The sequence below is a fragment of the Pelophylax lessonae genome, assembly GCF_965119305.1.
Source record: "Pelophylax lessonae genome assembly, chromosome: 3".
Classification (NCBI taxonomy): Eukaryota; Metazoa; Chordata; class Amphibia; order Anura; family Ranidae; genus Pelophylax; species Pelophylax lessonae.
The window spans coordinates 523367657-523390314 of NC_138770.1; the positions used below are offsets into that span (position 1 = coordinate 523367657).

A 22658-nucleotide genomic window follows, 5' to 3' on the forward strand; every position below is an offset into this window, starting at 1 on the left:
ACCACTTTATCATCATTGTACATACCATAAAGAAGACATCCCCTGAGAATAAGCCCTAGTGTGTTTTTTGTAGCCAAAATTATTATAAGACCTGGCCTTATTTTCGGGGAAACAGTAACTATACCTCCAAAAGAGGCCAGCCTCAAGGTTTCTAGCCCAACCTATACAGTGGACATAAAAAGTCCACACACCCATGTTAAAATGTCAGGTTTCTGTGATGTAAAAAAAAAAAAAAAAAAGAGACAAAGAAAAATCATTTCAGAAATGTTTCCACCTTTAATGCGACTTATAAACTGTAATCTTTTAGGTGGAGGGAAGTAAAAATAATATAATATGGTTGCATAAGTGTGCACACTCTTAAACTAATAAAAAAAAAAATCAGGTGTGACCAGCGCTATGGAGTATGTAAATGATATATGCAGGTGTAAGCTGCCACCAACTTACCCTTGGAAAACCAAGGGTACAATTACAAGTAATAATAAAGAGAAAAAATGTTGATAAATGGCGCTACCTGTTATAGGGAATTGAAGTGGAGAAACCACCTGATATATAGTGCAAACCTTAAACATACATCTCCAGTATAATAAGATGAATTCAAATCAAAATTTTCCCAATATTGTAACCAACACGCAATAAATATATTTGGGAAAGGATATTATTGCTTGGTTCATTCAAATAAAGTGCACGTTTTAAGTGAATAGCTGATTGGGCATATACAAATGCTCATACAAAGTGCTCAGTGCAAGTGTTGCTTGAGGCTATGAAATAAATAAATAAAATAAATAAAGAGTGCCCAGTGCATGAAAAAGACTTTAATAACTTATATAAAAAGGTGCTTATGGTGTTTTTCCTCCTTGGAGGGATTACCAGTGTTGAGAGTGCTATTTGTTTGTTGCCTTCAGTGGGTGTGTAATATAGCAGTGCTCTCAAAGATAAACCATATATCTAGGTAACACAAAAAAAATTAAATAAAAAAAAACATAGATAGGGAGTTCCCTCCCACTGTTGTGTTTTGTGTTTAGCAAATAGGTGCAAGTGAATAACTCCAGTATATTGACTTTTAAACAATAATAGTGCGGGTGTTTTTCGTGCCTATACCCGAGGCCCCCCACTAGGTATTGCACTGACCCCTCTGCAGTCCCTTGTGACAGGGTTATTACTCCTGTGGTTCCAAAAAAGGATCCTGGGCGTCCTTGGTGTCTGATGTTCAGTGGGCCAAGATGTGCCTCCACAGATATCCTTAGGCTCTAGATGGCTCAAACAACAGACAAGGGGTGCCCCGTCGTGTAGTATATAATTACATACAAAAACAAATGCAGATATACTCACAATTGTGGATGATCACATTCAGCAGGAGCGGCAGCTCCAGATGACATCTGTATGACGAAACGCGTAGGGTGGAGTTTCTGTACGCCAACGTCACTTCCGGTTAAGGGAGCCGAAGCCGTGGAACGCGGAAGTATCCCGGCGTCTCCCACTGAATGTGATCATCCACAAATGTAATTTTATATGCATTCGTTTTCGCATGTAATTATATACTACACCATGGGGCACCCCTTGTCTGTCGTTTGAACCATCTAGAGCCTAAGGATATCTGTGGGGGCACATCTTGTCCCACTCAACATCAGACACCAAGGACGCGCAGCATCCTTTTTTGGAACCACGGGAGATTGTTGTCACATGTACCACACAGCCAATACTTTCCAGATATTTCTGCAGCTCCTTTAATGTTGCTGTAGGCCTCTTGGCAGCCTCTCTGACCAGTTTTCTTCTCGTCTTTTCATCAATTTTGGTGGGACGTCCAGTTCTTGGTAACATTACTGTTGTGCCATATTTTCTCCACTTGATGACTGTCTTCACTGTGTTCCATGGTATATCTAATGCCTTGGAAATTCTTTTGTAACCTTCTCCAGACTGATACATTTTGACAATGAGATGCAACCACATTTTATTTTTACTCCTACCCTCCCCCTTAAAAGATTTTAGTTTTTTTTTTTTTTCAATTGAGTTGTACAGTTTAAAGGTCACATCAAAAAGGTGGAGAAAGTTCAAAATGATTTATCTTTGTCTCATTTTTTTTTATCACAGAAACCTGACATTTCAACAGGCGAGTGTAGACTTTTTATATCCACTGTATTTCTGGCTAAAGTTACACATTAAGTCTTTAGTGGTCATTACCTGTATTTTTCTTGCACTCTGTCTTTTATTTGTCTCTTCTTCTAATTTCATATTGTATAACTTTGCTCGAAGAACTTTCATTGCAGTGTCTTTATTTTTGATCTGAGATCGTTCTTGCTGACATTCAGCAACTGTTCCTATATGAGAAGGAGGCAAAGGTTTAACATCAATGATTACCAAATCATTTTGGTTTCCTGTACAAAAACTGTAGAAAAAAAGAAGGGCTGCATTGAGGCCCAAAGTGGCAGAAATGTAGCAAACGAAGTCAGCGTTCAATAGTTTTAGCAATGCATTTAGAGCATTGGTATAAAGCAGGGGTCTTTAAACTACGGCCCTCCAGTTGTTCAGGAACTACAATTCCCATCATGCCTAGTCATATCGATGAATGTCAGAGTTTTACAATGCCTCATGGGATGTGTAGTTCCACAACAGCTGGAGGGCCGTAGTTTGAGGATTCGTGGTCTAAAATATGAGTTATAGCAAGCACAATAAGTAATAAGGTTCCTGCTCTTACTATACTACCTCAGCACCTAGATTAGCCCACATAAATCACTTAAAGCGGAGTTCCAGCCATTTATTCACCTGTCCAACGGTCCAGCGATGCGGCCGCCGGAAGCCTCGATCCTCTCCCTCGGCGCCGGCATCACTGCTGTGGGCACCCGGCTGTTACAGTTTGCGGCTTCACAGCCGGGTACCCACTGCGCATGCGCGAGTCGCGCTGCGCGCCGTGATTGGCCGGCAATCTTCTGGGACCTCCGACGTGTCCCAGAAGATTGCAGGGAGGGAGGGGGAGAGGAGAACTTCCGCTCAGGGCGCCGCGGCGCTCCGAGCGGAAGTGGGAGCGGGTACCTGTCAAAACTAGGTACCCGCTCCCCCCCCCCAAAAAATGACATGCCAAATGTGGCATGTCAGGGGGTCAGGACTCCCTAAAGCGGAAGTTCCACTTTTGGGTGGAACTCCGCTTTAATATTTTCAGGAGTGCTGCACATAAAGACGTCCACACCCCTCAGACTCCATCCCCCCTCCCCCTCAATTCAGCTCTGGGTGCGATCAGAAAGCTAAACAATTTGCACTAGATGGTTCTGGTAAACTGCAGAATTGCAGTCATGGAAAGTTCAGGCACCTTTTTTTAAAAGGCAAAAGTTTTTTGTTCGTGCTTGCATGTCCGGTTTCATCATCAAGGAAATATCCATATATGCTGCCCTGTAAGATGTCCTGGGGAAAAACTGTCAGACTTGAAGTCTGCTTAAATTTGGGGAGAAAAAAAGGGAACGCATAGGTGGTTTTGTACGTATTTTATTATGCCAATCACTAAAAAGGTTTTATTTAAAAGCGGTTGTAACAGCTAGATTATTTTTTTATATCTTTTATTTTTTGGGGGGGGGGGGGGAGGGGGAAGATAAACATGTTATACTTATGTGCAATGGCATTACACAGAGGGACCCCAAACCTCCTCTTCTGGGTTCTGGAGTGCACCTGTAAGCTTGAACCTGATCAAGGCTATGTGTGTCTATTGACACACGTAATGCAGCTCAGCCCTATCCCTTGCCCTATGCTCACAGGATTTAAATGACAGCAAGCTCCTTCCTCTGTGAGCAGAGAGAGGGGAGAGAGCTGCTGATTATGGCCACTGTCCTAGTTTAGATCAGGCTCGGGTAAGTAAAAGGGGGGTGGGCGATACAATTACTGTAATTGGGACATTTTTTACCTGAATACAAAGAATGCATTCAGGAAAAAATATTGAGCCTTTAGAACTACTTTAGAACTATTTTGGAGCCAGCAGGTGATGCTCTAGTTTACTTTTCAAGTTTAGGTTTCCAAAAGCGGTTTACAGAACTCAATGAGGGCTGGTTCACACCAGAATAGCAAAGCAACGCTGCCCATGTTCCTGTACATTCCCCTGCAGTGAGATTTTGCTGTCCATTCATTTAAATGGGTTGCAAATTGCTCTGAAATGCATAAAAAGTAGTGCAAGCATTACTTTCCAAAAATGCACCACACCAAATCTCGTGGTTCTTCGGTACCATGCCACCTGGTGCCTGCAAATGCACTGCATTTTGCAAACCGAGTTGGGGTTGCTGTTCATTTACTGGCACCAGCAACAGATCATCAACGCAGTGCGTTTTGAATGTGCTTCCTGCACTGCATTCTGGTTTGAAATGGCCCTCAGTCAGAAAGCATTGACTCATCCCTTAAAAAAGCTTGGTTTGAGGCTTTATTAAGACAAAAAGATCTGCAAAGCCAGCAGAGCCTAATGTGCCATTTCTTTAGCTAACTAGTAGTGATATAAAAGTTTAAACCTTTGTAAATTTAAAAATAAAAAAGCCAAATACTATTATAGTTTCTTTTTAAAAAAAGGTACACATCATTCAGTACCCTTGCTAGTAAACTGAAACAGAATTAAGGGTTCCACACATGTGAGCTCAAAGACTGACTCAATTGTTTAGCCACCTGAAGACTGAACTGTTTCACCCTCTTCCTGCCCAGGCTATTTTCAGTTTTCATTTCTGTCACACTCAATTCCTAAGTCATGCATCACTGTACTCCGTGCTAAATGTTATATCATTTCTGAGAACCCTTTTTGGAAAGTAGCCAGTCCAAGGCATTTAGTAAGAGGCATGGTGAGTTTTTTTGAAGTTGTAATTTTTTGTCACAATGGAAAATAAAAAAATTAATATTTTTTTTCCCCACAAAGTGGTCTTAAACGAGTTACTTGTCACACACAGCATACGCATACTTACAATTACACCCCAAAACCCATTCTGCTTTGCTGCCCGAGTATCAGGATACTTCATGTGTAAGCCTAGACACAGAGGGGCCCAAAATCTAAGCAGCTCCTTTGTGCTTTCAATGAACATAAATGACATATTTTCTGACTACCCATCTTATTTCAGGAGTCCCTAAAGTGCCAGGACAGGGGAAACACCCAATAAATAACCATATTTTGGAAAGCAAACACCCCAAGGTATTTTCTGAAAGGCATAGTAAGTCTTATTAAAACGTCTTTTGCCACCGGTTTTTGGAAGACGTGGAAAGAATTGAATTTTTTTTTTTTTTACACAAAGTCGTCAATAAGACGATTCTTACACACAGCACAGACATACATTGAATTACACCCCAAAACACATTCTGCTACTCCTTCGGAGTATGGCGATACCACATACGTGAGACTTTCACAGCCTAACTACATACAGAGGCTCAAAAATCCAAAGAACACCTAAGTTTTTTTAAGGGCACAAATTAGGCATCTTATTTCCTGACTAGTAATCACATTTTGGGAGGCCCTGGAGGACCAGGACTGTAGAAACACCCACAAAATGACCACATTTTGAAGAGTAAACACCCCAAGGTACTTTTAAGTAGCTTGGTGAGTCTCTTGAAGGCATTTTTTTTTAAAGTTTTTGGAAAAATGTGAAATACACAAAGTTGTCAATTTAACTGCTTCCCGTCCGCGTCATTGTAAAATGACGGACGGGTGGGAACCCTATTATTCTGGGACAACGTCATACGACGTTGTCATGAGAACAGACAGTGCTCCGTCGTGACTGCGTGCATCGGACGCAGAGAATAACCGATCACTTTTCATGCCAGCTGCTAGTGTCATGTGATCGCTGTGACTAATCACAACAGACCACCTGACAGTTGTACAAAATGAATGGCTTGCTTTCAGGCTATTCATTGAATACAATTGTGTTGCTTGCTGTGATTGGTCACAGTAATCACGTTACAAACAGGGCCTATCACAGCCCCCATTTTGACCAATCACAACAAAAGACAGTGTCTACACACTGTCATTTAGTATGTGAAATTCACTGCTATAACCAAACATAGTATTTAATAAAAAAAAAAAAAAAAATCCTGATCAACTCCCTAGAGTGTTTTACTCAAAGTAGGTTTATAAAAAAAAAAAAAAAAAAAAAAATAATATATATTCTCACACACACACACACACATACAATAAAACCTTGGATTGCGAGCATAATTCGTTCTGGAAACATGCTTGTAATCCAAAGCACTCTTATATCAAAGCAAATTTCCCCATAAGAAATAATGGAAACTCAGATGATTCGTTCCACAAGTCCTTCAGTTTATAGTCTATATACAAAGATTATAGCAACGTGATAGGTTGTGTAACCATAAAATGTCCATCCACAATATGCAGCCTTCCCAAGGGGATTAGAAATAAAATCTAGCAGAGCTACAGAATATAAGAGAGATGAGAGGCGCCTCTAAGTGTAGCAATATAGTTACATTTAATGAAGGTTCAACATTTAGCAACTCACATGGTTGATGATTAAAATAGGCACGCCTAAGTATGCAGGCATCCGGGGTAAAGCTGTCCACATAGACCAGGGATCCTCAATCTATGGCCTTCCAGCTGTTGCAGAACTACACATCCCATGAGGCATTGTAAAACTCCGACATTCACAGACATGACTAGGCATGATGGGAATTGTAGTTACTGAACAGCTGGAGGGCCATAGTTTGAAGATCCTTGACATAGACCATTGATGGCGAACCTTGGCACCCCAGATGTTTTGGAACTACATTTCCCATGATGCTCATGCACTCTGCAGTGTAGTTAGGCATTATGGGAAATGTAGTTCCAAAACATCTGGGGTGCCAAGGTTCGCCATCACTGAGTCATAGACCAGTTTCTGAACGACCGACTCTCACCACTGTCAGTCTGCAATCCTGACCGGGAAGAATAGCCTGCAGTAGAGTGATCTGAAAGTGAGGCTTTGAGTCACTCGTGGAGTGCAGCGGGGAAGGGATGATGAAGATGGCTGTGCAGAAGATGGTCTATGTGGACAGCTTTACCCCAGATGCCTGCATACTTAGATGTGCCTGTTTTAATCATCAACCATGTGAGTTGCTAAATATTGAACCTTCATTAAATGTAACCATATTGCTACACTTAGAGGCGCTTCTCTTCTCTTTTTTTTTACATGACGCTACTTGTATATCAAGTAAAAATTTATTTAAAAAATTTGCTCGTCTTGCAAAGCGCTCTCAAACCAAGGTTTTACTATATCTATCTATCTATATATATATATATACACACACATCTATATCTCTATATATATCTCTCTATCTATATACATATATATATATATATATATATACACATACATACATACATACATACATACATACATACATACATATATTTTTTTTTATTTTTACACATACTGTCACCAGCCAGTGTCCCTTTTCACCGCCACTGCCACTGTACTGCACTGGTGACAGCACGTAAAGAAAAAAAAAAAAAAAAAGGTCTCTTACCAATTACCTCAGACTGTCTACTTTCCAAAAATGGGCTATTTGGGGAGTATTTGTACTGTCCTGGTGCTTTCGTGCCTCAAGAATGAGACAGGCTGTCCGTACAACAGCATTGATCAATTTTCAGATATATACCATAGTTTGTGGACTCTAGAATTTTCCTACTAAAGAGCGTATTTAATCAGCGTATAACACGCACCTTCTTTTTAAGAAGGAAGTTTCAGGAAAGAAAAATTTTAAACAATTAAAAATAACAGTAAACAGCCCCTTTCATTATATAGCCCTCCCTTTACATTACACAGTTTCCCCTATGCACAGTACACACCCCTTTTATTCTAAAGCCCCCTTTACACTGCACAGCCCCCCCAGTCTCCTGGGACAGCCCTGCCAGCAAACTCTAAAGTAAAAAAAAAAATCACTGCCAGCCCCTTTCATAGATGCGTCCTACATTGTGTCACTTTTATTGTAAACCAATGCCTCTAAATACCTTGTTAGCGCTGTTCTTTCATGGCCGATCATTTGACCGCCCTCTTCCACCAATCTGAAGCTACACTCAGAGGAGGAGAGCGGCCATTTTGGTGATTTTTTCTTAACTGCAGAGTACGCTGGCAGGGCTGTCCCAGGGTCAGGAGAGGCAGGGCGGCCAGTCTGACACCCCTCCTCCGGACTGCCGATCCCTGTACCCCCCCCCCCCCCTCCCAACGTTGGTAAAGAAAAAAAAAAAATAAAAATATCGGCGTATAAAACGCATGGTTTGCCCTCTATTTTCAGGGGAAAAAGTGAGTGTTATGCGCCAATTAATACGGTAACCTACACTAATTTTGGATTATTTTCACTAAAGAAATGTAGCAGAATACAATTTGGTCTAAATTTATGAAACAAAAGATTTGCAAAATTGTGTAACAGAAAAAAAGAAGAATTTTTATTCCCCCAAAATGTTTGGCCTTTGTTTATTTAGCAAAAAATAAAAACCCAGTGGTTATATACCACCAAAAGAAAGCTCCATTTGTGTGAAAAAAGATAAAAATTTCATAAGCGTACAGTGTTTTATGAGTGGGCAATTGTCGTTCAAAGTGCGACAGCGCTGAAACCTGAAAATGGGCATGGGCAAGAAGGGCGTAAAATTGCCCGGTATTAAGGTGGTTAAGATATTTTTACACACAGCATAGGCATACTTAGGATTTCACCCTAAAATATATTCTGCTACTGCTCCCAAATATGGGGATACCACATGTGAGACTTTCATTGTTTGGACTGATTATTTTTGTATCTTGTTTATCATCTAAAAAAAAAAAAAAAAATGATTCAACTGTATCAACAGTATACTGTAATGGTCACCTCTGTATAGGTGGTCAGGCAATATAACTTTGTGTAGCATCACCTTCACAGTCCCTGTTTCTATAAACCAAGAAAGCCTAGCCTACTGGTATGTGGCTACCCCAGGAATACCATGTTTACTGACCAGGAATTATCGGAGGCTGAAAAATGAACAACAAAAAAGTGTTCCTGTAGTTCCAGGAGTGCAGTTGCCTGCAGGGGATGGCTGGGACTGGCGTCTCACAGGAACATAGTCAGTGGGACGTACAGTAGGGTCAGTTCTGGCGGCAGGTAGAGACATGATCCACATACATGCAAAGGTCCAGACAGCAGGCAGAAGCATGGTCAATAAACAGACCAGGGCAACACTGCACTGCTGTGGTAGTGATCAAGAACACTGCTGCAGGCTGCACTAGCTCTGGTAACACTGTACTGATGTAGTGGTGGTCAGGGACACAGGTGATGGCTTCACTGGCGTGACAGATCAGGAACACATTTGACGGCTTACACTGGTCTGACCAAACTGGGGACTAGTGTAGCAGCAATCAGGAATACTGTTGCTGGCTGACACTGCGACTAGTGTGGCAGCAATTAGGGACACTGTTGCTGGCCCACGCTTGCCTGGTGACAGTGGAACTTGTGTGGTGGCCATCAGAAACACTGGTGTTGGCATACACTGGTCTGGTGACACTGCGACTAGTGTGGCAGTGATAAGGAACACCGTTGAAGGAATACACTGGTGTGGAGGTGATAAGGAAAACTGTTGCTGGCTGCACTCGTCTGGTGTGGCAGCAATCAGGAAGACTTTTTCTAGCAACACTGGTCTGGCAACACTGCGACCAGCCGCACTATTAAGGCTTGTTTATGTGTGAGGTTGGGAGACAGTAAAGCCTTGCGGCTGAGCCATAGTTTTACAGCCCCCCAACTGCTGCCCCCCTTAAACTGAGGCAGTAGCTGTGAGTGTACAAATTAAATGGCTGCAATGCTTTGCTTCACAGCTATGGCAGGAATTATATCCTGTCGCTTTTGGCAGGCAAAGCGCCTGCTGATCGTGACACTTTCAAGTGAATGGGGGCGCATGTCCAGAGTCCAAGTGGTTAAAGCAGGGGGGGAGAAGGTGATACAATATCTCCTCACTGCCTGTCTAATGCTCTCTGAAGAGCGATCCCAACACTGATCGCTCTTCAGAGAGCACAACACATGTGAATGAGGCCTTACAATAACACGGTGACTGGTGTGGTGGTAAATGGAGACTCCGATTGGGTTCGCTGGTCTTGTGACATTGTACTACTGTGATGGTGATCAAAGACAATGCTGGGCTGCACTGACATACAGTGACAGAGCAGACAGCCACTGTACATAATCACTGTCACAGCAGTACAATGTCATCATAGTTACTTCGCACTTGCTTTGGTGACAGTAGGTTTTTTAAATATTGTTACCAGAGCAGTGCAGTGTAACTATTATGACATTGTACTGCTGTAGCTAGGAATCGAAGACAGTGGCTGCTGTATTGGCATACAGTGTCATCAGTGCATCAGTCAGTGCCCTTGATCACCAGACAGGGCAGTACAGTGTCACCACAGTGACCCTACACTGCTTAAGGGGTGTAATGTAATATATATATATATATACATATACACACACACACACACATATACATACATACACATACATACATACACACACACACACACACACATGTACGTGGGCTCCGCCCACACAACTGCATCATTCATTCACAGTTACAGAATCTGACAAGAGTACACCCCCACATTTTTGTAAATGTGTATAGCTTGTATAAACGGTGTAAATTTTCTGTCCCCTCAAAATATCTCAACACAGCCATTAACGTCTAAACCGCTGGCAACAAAAGTGAGTCCACCTTAAGTTAAAATGTTCAAATTGGGCCCTCAATATTTTTTGTGGCCACCATTATTTTCCAGCGCTGCCTTAACCCTCTTAGGCATGGAGTTCACCAGAGCTTCACAGGTTGCCTCTGGAGTCCTCTTCTACTCCTCCATGACGACATCACGGAGGTGGTGGAAGTTAGACACCTTTGCGTTCCTCCACCTTCCGTTTGAAGATGCCCCACAGATGCTCAATAGGGTTTAGGTCTGGAGACATGCTTGGCCAGTCCATCACCTTTACCCTCAGCTTCTTTAGCAAGGCAGTGGTCTTGGAGGTGTGTTTGGGGTCATTATGTTGGAATACTGCCCTGCAGCCCAGTCTCTGAAGAGAGGGGATCATGCTCTGCCTCAGTATGTCACAGTACATGTTGGCTTTCATGGTTCCCTCAATGAACTATAGCTCCCCAGTGCCAGCAGCACTCATGTAGCCCCAAGACCATGACACTCCCACCACCATGCATGACTGTAGGCAGGACACACTTGTCTTTGTACTCCCTACCTGGTTGCCGACACACACGCTTCACACCATCTGAACCAAATAAGTTTATCTTGGTCTCATCAGACCACAGGACATGGTTCCAGTAATCCATGTCCTTAGTCTGCTCGTCTTCAGCAAACTGTTTGCAGGCTTTCTTGTGCATCATCATTAGAAGAGGCTTCCTTCTGAGACGACAGCCATGCAGACAAATTTAATTCAGTGTGTGGCGTATGGTCTGAGCACTAACAGGCAGACTCCACCCCTTCAACCTTTGCAGCAATGCGTGCAGCACTCATACATCTATTTTCCAAAGACAACCTATGGATACGACGCTGAGCATGTGCACTCAACTTCTTTGGTGGACCATGCAGAGGCCTGTTCTGAGTGGAACCTGTCCTGTTAAACCGCTGTATGCTCTTGGCCACCGTGCTGCAGCTCAGTTTCAGGGTCTTGGCAATCTTCTTATAGCCTAGGCCATCTTCATGTAGAGAAATAATTATTTTTTTCAGATCCTCAGAGTTCTTTGCCATGAGGTGCCATGTTGAACTTCAACTGACCAGTATGAAAGAGTGAGAGCGATAACACAAAATTTAACACACCTGCTCCCCATTCATATCTGAGACCTTGTAACACTAACGAGTCACATGACACCGGGAGGGTACATGGCTGATTTGGCCGAATTTAGACATTCGAATTTAGGGGTGTACTCACTTTGGTTGCCTGCAGTTTAGACATTAATGGCTGTGTGTTGAGTTATTTTGAGGGGACAGCAAATTTACATTAATTTGTCATACAAGCTGTATACTCACTACTTTACATAGTTAGTGAGGTTGAAAAAAGACACCAGTCCATCCTATGATGTGTGTGTGTGTGTTTGCTTTTAACCGTACATTGTATACCCCTGTATGTTGTGGTCTTTAAGGTGCCCATCTAACAGTTTTTTAAAACTATCAATGCTCCCTGCTGATACGACTGCTTGTGGAAGAGAATTCCACATCCTTACCGCTCTTACAGTAAAGAACCCCTTACGCATTTTAAGGTTAAACCGCCTTTCCTCTAGTTTTAGTGAGTGGCCACGTGTCTTATTGCATCTCCTTTCTCTGAATAGTTTGTTCCTTATGCTAGGGTCGCCAGTACAGTATTTGTACATTGATATCATATTCCCCCTCAGTCGTCTCTTCTCCAGAGAGAATAGGTTCAGTGCTTGTAGTCTTTCCTCATAGCTGATGTCCTTCATTCCCCTAATTATTTTTGTTGCCCTTCTCTGGACTCTTTCCAGTTCCAGCACATCCTTCCTGAGGACCGGTGCCCAGAACTGGACAGCATACTCCAGATGTGGCCGGACCAGAGTCTTGTAGAGTGGGAGAATAATCTCTTTATTTCTGGAGTGAATCCCCTTTTTTATACATCCCAGTATTCTGTTGGCTTTACTTGCAGCGGCTTGGCATTGCATGCCACTGCCAAGCCTGTTGTCTACCAGTACCCCCAGGTCTTTTTCCATCCTAGACTCACCCCCCCTAGTGAGTAGCTTGCTTTCTGGTTTTTGGCCCCCAAGTGCATTACTTTACATTTTTCAACATTAAACCTCATCTGCCATGTAGTTGCCCACCCCATTATTTTGTTCAGGTCCGCTTGTAAGGTTTCCACATCCTGCTTGGAAGATATTGGCCTGCCTAGTTTAGTATCATCTGCAAATACTGAGATTGTACTAGATATCCCCTCCTCTACTTTACATTGTAGCAAAGTGTAATTTCTTCAGTGACTCACTGTACTGTGTATATATTATATATATATATTTTTTTTTTCCCCCCACCGAGTGTTGATCACTATATTAAACACTGTTTCCTCTCACATGTGATTGCTGTGATACTGTTTAAAGGTTGTACCATGCAGCCTTTGTTTGCACGTGTGATTTCTGAGATGAGTCACAGCAATTACAATGAAAAAAAAGGCCCTGTACCTTGATGTGTGATCCGCTGTGTCCTTCACAGGCCGCATCCCTACACTCCCCAGAGGGCTCACACAAGACAAGAGATGTTGTACAGATACATCCTCTCAAATCTAGAAAGTTCCAACCCAGCTGTTTATTTGCAGTGGCTGGGTGGTTAAACATTAGGCATGTTACAAACACGTAGGAGTACAAATTTTGTATTTTTTTATGTCGGCTGTATATTCATTGACAAGAGGAAAAGAATTTCCTTTAACAGTTTGTTACCTACCTGTCGGAATGTGAACAATTCGTACTGCGCTGTCTGTTGTATTAACATGCTGTCCCCCAGCACCGCTGGCCCTTTTTGTTTCTATACGCAAGTCTTTGGGATTAATTGTTAAATTTATCTGCAGTCATAGACAAGACAAAAGTAACAGATGACGACAACAAATCAAAGAGAAAAGAACATAGAATAACAAACAGGTCTCCAACCTACTATAGATGCCCTGATGCTTTGTTAAGTAGAAGCTATGGCTGCTGTTTCTGCCTGGCAGATAGAGATAGCATACTAATAGGAACTCCACCCGACCTCCCCATTTTTTTTTTGTCCTGCGCCACCATGTTCTCTCTAGCACACTATTCCCAATGCACACATTCCTGTAGAGAGGGCTGTATTTGTAAGTGGGTACTGAAGTGACCACCGGCTGGAACCATGTGCAGTTGTACATATTTTGTGAGGCACAGCAGGCCGTGTGTGTGGGTGCAATTCGCCTAAGACGAGTCACATGAATGGGGAGCCTTTGGCGGAATTTAAATAAAAAAACAAAAAGGAAATGCCCTATTTCTGCAGAGGAGGGGTGGAGAGGCTCTATCTTCTTTGGGAGGGTGAAAGTCCGCTTTAAATGCACAAGAAGGTTCTTCACCCCTTGCATAAACTCTAGTCTCCTCCTGTCCCTTACTACAACATTCTGTAAGCCAGTACATTATTGTGAACACCATGACACAGAAGTACTGGGGAAGGGAAAGGTGTGTGCAACAGAGCAAGCAGCACCCATCCTCACTTTAAGACAGTCATCAGACTTTGTCACCTCCCCCAATCCTAAATCCACAGCATCAGGCAGCCCTCTCCAGAGCAGTGTTAATTTTGGCAGCAAATTTCAATTTAGTTTTACTCCCATGTTAGTCTTCTGCAAGTGTTTTAGTCGTATTTAGTCGACTAAAAACGTCCCGAAATTTTAGTCGACTAAAAACGTCCCGAAATTTTAGTCGACTAAAAACGTCCCGAAATTTTAGTCGACTAAAAACGTCCCGAAATTTTAGTCGACTAAAAACGTCCCGAAATTTTAGTCGACTAAAAACGTCCCGAAATTTTAGTCGACTAAAAACGTCCCGAAATTTTAGTCGACTAAAAACGTCCCGAAATTTTAGTCGACTAAAAACGTCCCGAAATTTTAGTCGACTAAAAACGTCCCGAAATTTTAGTCGACTAAAAACGTCCCGAAATTTTAGTCGACTAAAAACGTCCCGAAATTTTAGTCGACTAAAAACGTCCCGAAATTTTAGTCGACTAAAAACGTCCCGAAATTTTAGTCGACTAAAAACGTCCCGAAATTTTAGTCGACTAAAAACGTCCGAAATTTTAGTCGACTAAAAACGTCCGAAATTTTAGTCATCTATAATGGAATGGGTGTAGTTCAATTGTAATTTGTAATGCATTATTTAAGCATTTCTCCACAATTTCCAAACTCATATACTACTGCTGGTCCTGGAGTGAAAAATCTAATATGTTATTATTTAGGCTATTAAGCTTTGAGCATGCACCAGTGTTAATTTTGGCAGTAAATTTAGATTTCGTTTTAGTTATAGTCTTTTGACTAAAATGCCATTTTAGTTTTAGTCGTATTTTAGTCATCTGAATTGTTTAGTTTTAGTCGTATGTTAGTCAACTAAAATTGTGTTAATTTAGTCGACGAAAACGTTTTAGTCGGTTTTAGTCTACGAAATTAACACTGCTCCAGAGTACTAGACCGTGCTTGCAAAAGTTAGGTCTTACCTAGAAGATGGGCTTATAAAGAGAAATAACTAGTACTCACTAACAGAAGGGATTGTTACACATGCGACTGTTGAAATGCGAGGGAAGGGAAACCAGACAGAGAAAGAAAAATAATGCCCTGCTGAGAAGATCGAAGACTTCCTGTACTGCACATAAGCAAGCTCTCCTTTAACCTGCACCCTACAAGACCAAGTAGGTCTATGGTGTCTAAACAAACATTAATGCTATTAGTAGGAGCATCCACACTATCTAAACTAAAGTAAAAACTAGGTCCAATGGAATTGATCCTGCAAGGTCAAAAGGAAAAAAAAAAAACACAAGAACTTAAAACAGTACATCTGATTGTACATTATTATAATTGGCTAGCATTGGGAGTCCAGTTTCAGGTTGGAGAAGACATCCTCTCATGTGCTGTACTAGAAGATGACTTTGTAAATACATTTTACTCCTATGATGACACAGTGGGATAGAGTTATACTTATTTCCCATACTGGTAACAATGCTGTTATTGGGACAGAAATTAAGGGAAATCTTGCCCATGGGACACAGACAGCAATAAAGCATGACCATTGGCAAACAAAATAAATGAAAGAAGAATAAAAAAATCCACCCACTTAACGGTCAACCAGCCTTGGCTTTTATGATCACTAGCCCAACAGAAGCTACAGAACTAGAGTCAGCTTACCCTTTAGCATAAGCATGGTGGACACTGCTGGCTGTGGCTAGCAAATGAAGAGGTCTGCTCCAGGAATTTTCCAGCTTTTGGTGGGTTGGGTTTAGGTGGGAGGAGTCATCTGCAATGCTTACCCTGAAGACTACAGGAGGAAAACTGTAGCTTTTTTCAAGGCTAGTCACAGTAAGTAGATGACCTCCTTAACCACTTAAGCCCCGGAAGATTTTACCCCCTTCCTGCCCAGGGGGTATTTTGCGATTCGGCACTGCGTGACTTTAACGGACAATTGCGCGGTCGTGCGATGCTATACCTAAACAAATTTGACGTCCTTTTTCCCCATAAACAGAGCTTTCTTTTGGTGGTATTTGATCACCTGTGCGATTTTTTGATCATGCGCTATAAACAAAAAAAGAGCGTCAATTTTGCAAAAATAATATTTTTCACATTTTTTTATATGAAATTCCCCCCCCCCCCCAAAAAAAAATGTAAAAATCTAAAATTTTTTAACATTTTCGGCCAATTTGTTTTATGCTACATATGTTTGGTAAAAAAAAAAAAAAAAAAAAAAAAAAAAAAAAAAAAAAAAAAAAAAAAAAATCGCAAAAAGTGTATTTTGATTGGTTTGCGCATTTTGTCATTTTTGTTGTTTTTTTATAACGAGTAATGACGGCGATCTGCGATTTTTTTATGTGGGACTGCGACATTGCGGCGGACAGATCGGACCCTTGACTGACATTTTTGACACTTTTGGGGTTACCACTGACATTACTGCAGTAATCAGTACTATACATATGCACTGTTACTGTAAAAATGACACTGGCAGGGAAGGGGTTAACTGTATTGGAGAGGGAGGGGTTAAGTGTGTCCTAGGGGCGTGTTTCTAACTGATTGGACATGGCTACTAGTGTAAAAACAGAGATCAACGGTCCTACATAGTAGAACCGTCTGATCTCCATTTTTACACAGGGGAGAATGACAGGCGGCTTGTTTACATTAGCCGTCTGCCTTTCTCCCTTCACGGCGAACGATCGCCGTGAAGGGGTGACCGGCGGACATCGGGTGACTTGTTAGGGAACGAGCCGGTGCGGGCGCGCGCTCGCCCGCTATTGGCTCACAAGCGAGTGACAGGCTAGTGACGTACCGGTAAGTCACTTTGCGTGGCCGGGGCTGACCGCCGCAGTATATGTACTTGCTGCGGTCGGCAAGTGGTTAAGAGCCCATTCAGACTAGCGCGACTTATCAGCCTGACAAGTCGCGGTCCATTGAGTAGTACAGGACCCGTTCTAATAGGAGCGACACAAGCCGCTCCGACTTAGAAAAAAAGTGTCCTGTACTACTTTGGGGCGACCTGGGAGCGACTTGCATAGACTTCCATTATGTGAAGTCCCTGCAAGTCGCGCCAAAGTCGAGGTGCACAGCAGTGCACGCAACTTCACAGGTCACCCCCCCCCCCCCACCCGAAGTCAGATCGCCTCAGTGTGAACCGGCTCTTAAAGGTGGTGAAAACATCCTAAATGCAAAAGCTTTGCGGAATAGGCAAAAAGTAAAACTGGCCATAAACTAGTAGACTTTGAAATGAAAATCATAGTACAATTGACAGCTTGACAAATGTAATTTCAAAAGTACTTTATTTTGCTTTTAACATTCAATTGTGAAACAAAGGAAAAAAAAAAAAAAACACCACACACATTTTCGTGGGTTAAAAAAGATGTGCATTTTAAATTTTCTTTTTTACACTGCCGTCTGCTGTAAAGAGTTGCACCCATGATCAGCAGGTCGTGGGTGAAATGCCAGGTTCCTACAGACTCTCAGTCAGCGGTCTGGCAATACCTCCTGTACAGGCAGTTACTGAACTGCAGGAGGACTCAATGAACTACAGAAGTGCTCACCAGCACCCTCATAGTTCATTGAGGACTACAAACCATCCATCGATACGGCCCATGGTACTTGTAGTTCATTCATTTACAGATACAGTATCTCACAAAAGTGAGAACACCCATCACATTTTTGTAATATTTTCGTGATGTCATCATGGAGGAGTGGAAGAGGACTCCAGTGGCAACCTGTGAAGCTCTGGTGAACTCCATGCCCAAGAGGGTTAAGACAGTGTTGGAAAAAAATGGTGGTCACACAAAATAGACACTCTGGGCCCATTTTGGACATTTTCACTTAGGGGTGTAAAGGGGCATGTTACACTGTAAAATATGGGCTACCAATGAACCACAATGGGCAGAAAATGAGGCATGAACCAACACAGGTGCATTTCTGCATTGCTGTAAATATTTTAAGCATATGTTATTTCTATTGCTTTTTGATGATCAAACTTTTTCCAGTGAACAGCTAAAACATCCCAACATTTTGCCACATGTCAATATAACATTTACAGCTTCTTTTAGTTTTTACTTTACCTCACTTGGTTGAGGCAATACTGCTACAGTCATAGTACTTGTGTGGATTCTTCCTTGTTTCTCAGTCTTTGGCACTCGCTGAACTCTGTGCACTCCACCTTCATATTTGAAACATCTATAGGCATCTGAACCTCCTACGCTTGCTGATGCATGTCGCACTCCACCTAATACATAATAAAAAGTAATATTAAATATTATTTCATCACAGCCCTCACAAAATACACAGTTCTTCCACAAAGGAGCATGTGACTGCCTCCCGTGATTGGGCCTCGCAGCAAATTACTAACCTCCAACATTGTCATGTGACTGAGGGTATGAGGATAACACTACCTGCAAGCTCTGACACCTGGCATTCTGTGGGAGCTGCAACAGAGCAGCAGGGGAGCATTGTGATACGAATTCGACACAATGGCAATCTCCATGTTTCTTTTAAGACATGTTTCCTTTACAAAGACAGAAGAATAAATATACTATGCCACTTGGTTTTGCCACCATTCATTCATACAAGCATTAAAAGAAAATGCTTGGAGCATAGATCCACTTGCTACTGTGTCCCATGCTGAGAACCTGAGGCATTGTGAATACAGGAGACCGGACGCTCAGTATGAGACCTAGAAACAAGTGGAGATCACTGGAGTAAGTCTGCATCAGTAATTTCCAGCTTCCAGGGGACATCACTGCCTTCAGAATATGCAAAGCATTGTCTGAATGGCACCCATGCCGAGCGGCCAACCTCCTGTGTTCAAAAAGTGGGGATCACTGGAGTAGCAGTGTCTACTTCAGTGACTTCCAACTTGGCATCAGCCAGGTATTGTATATACAGTACATAGTAACATTGGCTAAGCCAATGTGTAATACAGCCATGCCTGGAATTATTCTTTACCAAAAGGTTCATTTAAAAATAGACTATATTGCTAAGCTGACATGCTGCTACAGCCCTTCTCATCACTGGCTCTTCAGGAACAAATTTTTGTACTAATATAAAAACATAAGAAAATCCGTATGATATTCTCTATTGAACCTAGCAGTACATTCAGATTTCATTAGTTGTACACCGAAATAAAAACTCTGGACGCAAACCGAAAATTCAGGATGCACTTGACTGAATAGGACAGTTTTTAAAAATTGTATTATATTAATCTTCTAAATAACAAAAAATATAATATATTTAGTATATTTTTAATTAGAAAAAAAAAAAAAAAAAAAAAGGGGACGTGACTAACTTTATAAAAAAATGTACTTTTAAATTTGCTCATAGATTTACCTCCACAATCCTTTTAACTGACTGGGGAAGGGTCCGGCGGGTGGAGGTGACGACAGGGTCAGGCAAAAAATATCTGAGCTATTAAGGCCAGCCACTGGAGCAGAGTAATGGCAGCGGAACAGAGCAGTGTCTGCCGAGGCTGCGTATTACGGCATGGCAATGGCACGTAAAGTGAGCTAATCTTTTCGGCAGTAATGGCCAACCTTTTTTTTTTGCTTTTCTATCTGCACCACGCCTTTAACCCTATTTTTGGCCAATAATTGTCAGGGGCTGATGTATCAGTGCATTTCGATTCATTATCCACTGTGCAGCAAAAAAAATTATTTAGTATATTGCACAATGTACCCAGATCACTGCGGGAGTATTCCAATATATCAAAGTTCCAATTTTTATAAGTAGCATAACGCTGATACATGTCAAATATTTCAGCAGTAAAAAGCATTGCCTCCTGTCCTCCAACACCAGATGTAAGCTCCAGAATAAGATTACAGTCATCCACTTCATCTCTTGGAATCAAAAACCAGGCTATCTGAAAATAAAGGAAAAAAAAAAAAAAGTTTTCATCTTTCAGCTTCTAAGTACAAATGTCACAAAGCTTAGGAAGACAGAAAAGCTTAAATGTTGCTTGCATTCTGCCTTTAATAATGCTGCACAGGAGTTTGTAATCGGCAGTAAAAATAATAAGATTTTTGTAAAATCTTACCGTAAATTATTTTTCTCTGAAGTCCACATCGACAGACGCAGCCTCATCTCCATGAGCTGAGTGGGTTATGCTGCCACCTGCAGGAGTAGTCTAGGCAGTATGTTAGTACAAAACTTAACATATACACACCCATGGGGCTGTCCCTCCAGGCATAACCCCCACTGCCACAGCCCAGCACATCAGTTTAGTTGCATGCAGTGAAGACAAAAGAACAATCCTCATACAGAGGGGCGGGTGCTGCTTTGGTCGATGAAATCAAAGAAAAAGACTACAGTAAATCTTATTTTCTCTATCGTCCATTGACAGACGCAGCCTCATCTCCATGAGCTGAGTGGGACATCCCAAAGCAGTATAGGCAGGAGGGGTGGGAAAAACGCAACCAGACAGTAACAACTACAAGAGGCTAAACTTAGCCAATCCGGCAACATGGAGCGCAACCAAAAACAGGAGCTCACCCAGGTGAAAGACCCCTAAGAGAATAAAAAAAAAAAAAAAAAAAAAGAGACATTCTCTTATGAAACAGCAGCCTGCAAAACCTTGCGGCCAAACAAGGCATCCGAAGATGCCAACAAATCCATCTTGTAAATTTTGGTAAAAGGTGTGCACAGAAGACCAAGTCGCTGCCTTACAAACTTGTACAACAGAGGCCTGAGGGCGAAAAGCCCAAGAGGCACTCAGCGCTCTAGTAGAATGCACCTTCACAAGGAAAGGAGGAACCTGACCCTTGATTGAATAAGCCTGAACAACCATCTGCCTGACCCATCTCAAAATGGTAGCAGTGGACGCAGCCAAACCTTTGCGAGAACCGTCCAGAAGGACAAAGAGTCCGACTTCCTGGAAGACTCAGTAACCGTCAGATAAACCCTTATCGCCCGAACCACACCCAGGGAGTGCAAGGCAACTTTTGTGATGTTTAGGCTTAGGACATAAGGAAGGCAACCCAATGTCTTCATTCAGGTGAAAATCCGACACCACCTTACAAAGAAAGGATGGATTAGGTCGAAGGACCACTTTATCCCTGTGGACCACCAAGGCCGACACCTGGCCCTTTACAGTGCCCAACGCCAGGCGCTGCTCAACCCCTTTTTGTAAAAAGGCCAAAACCCTAGCTATAGAGGACAAGCAAGGGTGCAGCTGCAGAGATACACATAATGAAATGTAAAATTTCCATGTACGATGATAGATCTTCCTAGATGTTGACATCCTGGCCTTCAAAAGGCTAGGAATCACCAAATCATCGAGACCTCTATCCCTCAACACCTTGCTTTCAACAGCCAAGCCGTTAAAGCCAGCGACCGTAAAGCAGGATGGAAGATCGGTTTTTGAGATAGTAGCTCTTCCCGCAGAGGAAGACGCAATGGAGGATCCATGGCCATTTTTACCAGTTCTGTGCACCAGGACCCCTGAGGTCAATCTGGTGCCACCAGAATGACAGGAATGCCTTTCATCGCCAACCGGTGAAGAAACCTTTGGAGCAGAACAAGCGGAGGGAAGTGATAGATCAGGCGACACGGACTCCAAGGAGCCACCAGAGTGTCCGTGGGGTCAGCCAGAGGATCCAGAGACCTGGCCACAAACCTCTGAACTTTCCTGTTGAGACGAGACGCAAAACAGATCCACCTCCGAAGTCCCCCACTGGGCACACAGGAGGAGATGAAACACCTCCGGATGAAGGGACCAACACCCGACGACTCAGGTAATCCGCCTGCCAATTCTCCACACCCGGGATGTGGACTACGGAGAGAGCCGGGACATTGTGTTCCGCCCACACCAGAATCTCGGCCACCTCCTTGGCTGCTAGGGCACTCGTGGTGCGCCCTACGTGATTGATGTAAGCCACGGCCATGGCATTGTCTGACTGAACACGAACCAGAGAGCCGCTTAGCCGACTCATCCAGTTAGCAGGCAGAGCTTGATCGCTCTCAGCTCCAGAATATTGATCGGCATCCAAGTTCCCTGGGCACAGAGCTTCCCCAGCACTCCACCCCAGCCTGACAGGCTGGCATTCATGGTGACCAAAACACCGGCAGTTAGGACTTGCCTTGGCACAGGACAGGTGGCTGGAGCCACCAAGAGAGCCGACTTTGTGAGATGGCTCAACCAAATCTTCAGGTCTAAGGACCGAGGATCTCTGTTCCAATTTTCCAGAATCTCTTTCTGCAACTGTCTCGTGTGAGCAAACGGGACTGCTTCAAAAGGTCGAGACCATCAGACCCAGGGCCCTCATGCAAGCCCGCAATGAGGACTGACCGATCTCCATCAGCAACCAGACCGCCCTTTGCAACTTCTGAAGCTTGTCCAAGGGAAGGAAGACCCTCGCCAGAGCAGAGTCGAGGATCAGTCCCAGATAAGTGACCCGCACAAACGGTGTCAGGGCAGATTTGTGGAAATTGATAGTCCACCCAAATTCTTGAAGGGTCTGAATGGTGATGGAAATGTTGTCCAGCAGATCCGAATGGGA

At 42.8% G+C, this 22658-nt stretch overlaps 1 protein-coding gene across 1 annotated transcript in view; it reads right to left on the reverse strand.

Moving 5' to 3' along the window:
• Nucleotides 1-22658, reverse strand: part of MTRF1L (mitochondrial translation release factor 1 like) — a 40419-nt gene that overhangs the window by 5002 nt on the left and 12759 nt on the right. The window contains exons 3-6 of the mRNA XM_082248934.1: nt 19840-20023; nt 18231-18394; nt 13386-13503; nt 2179-2315 (exon numbers count right to left, since the gene is read on the reverse strand). Of these exons, the coding sequence (XP_082105060.1) occupies nt 2179-2315; nt 13386-13503; nt 18231-18394; nt 19840-20023 (603 nt within the window). The remainder of the gene's footprint in view (nt 1-2178; nt 2316-13385; nt 13504-18230; nt 18395-19839; nt 20024-22658) is intronic.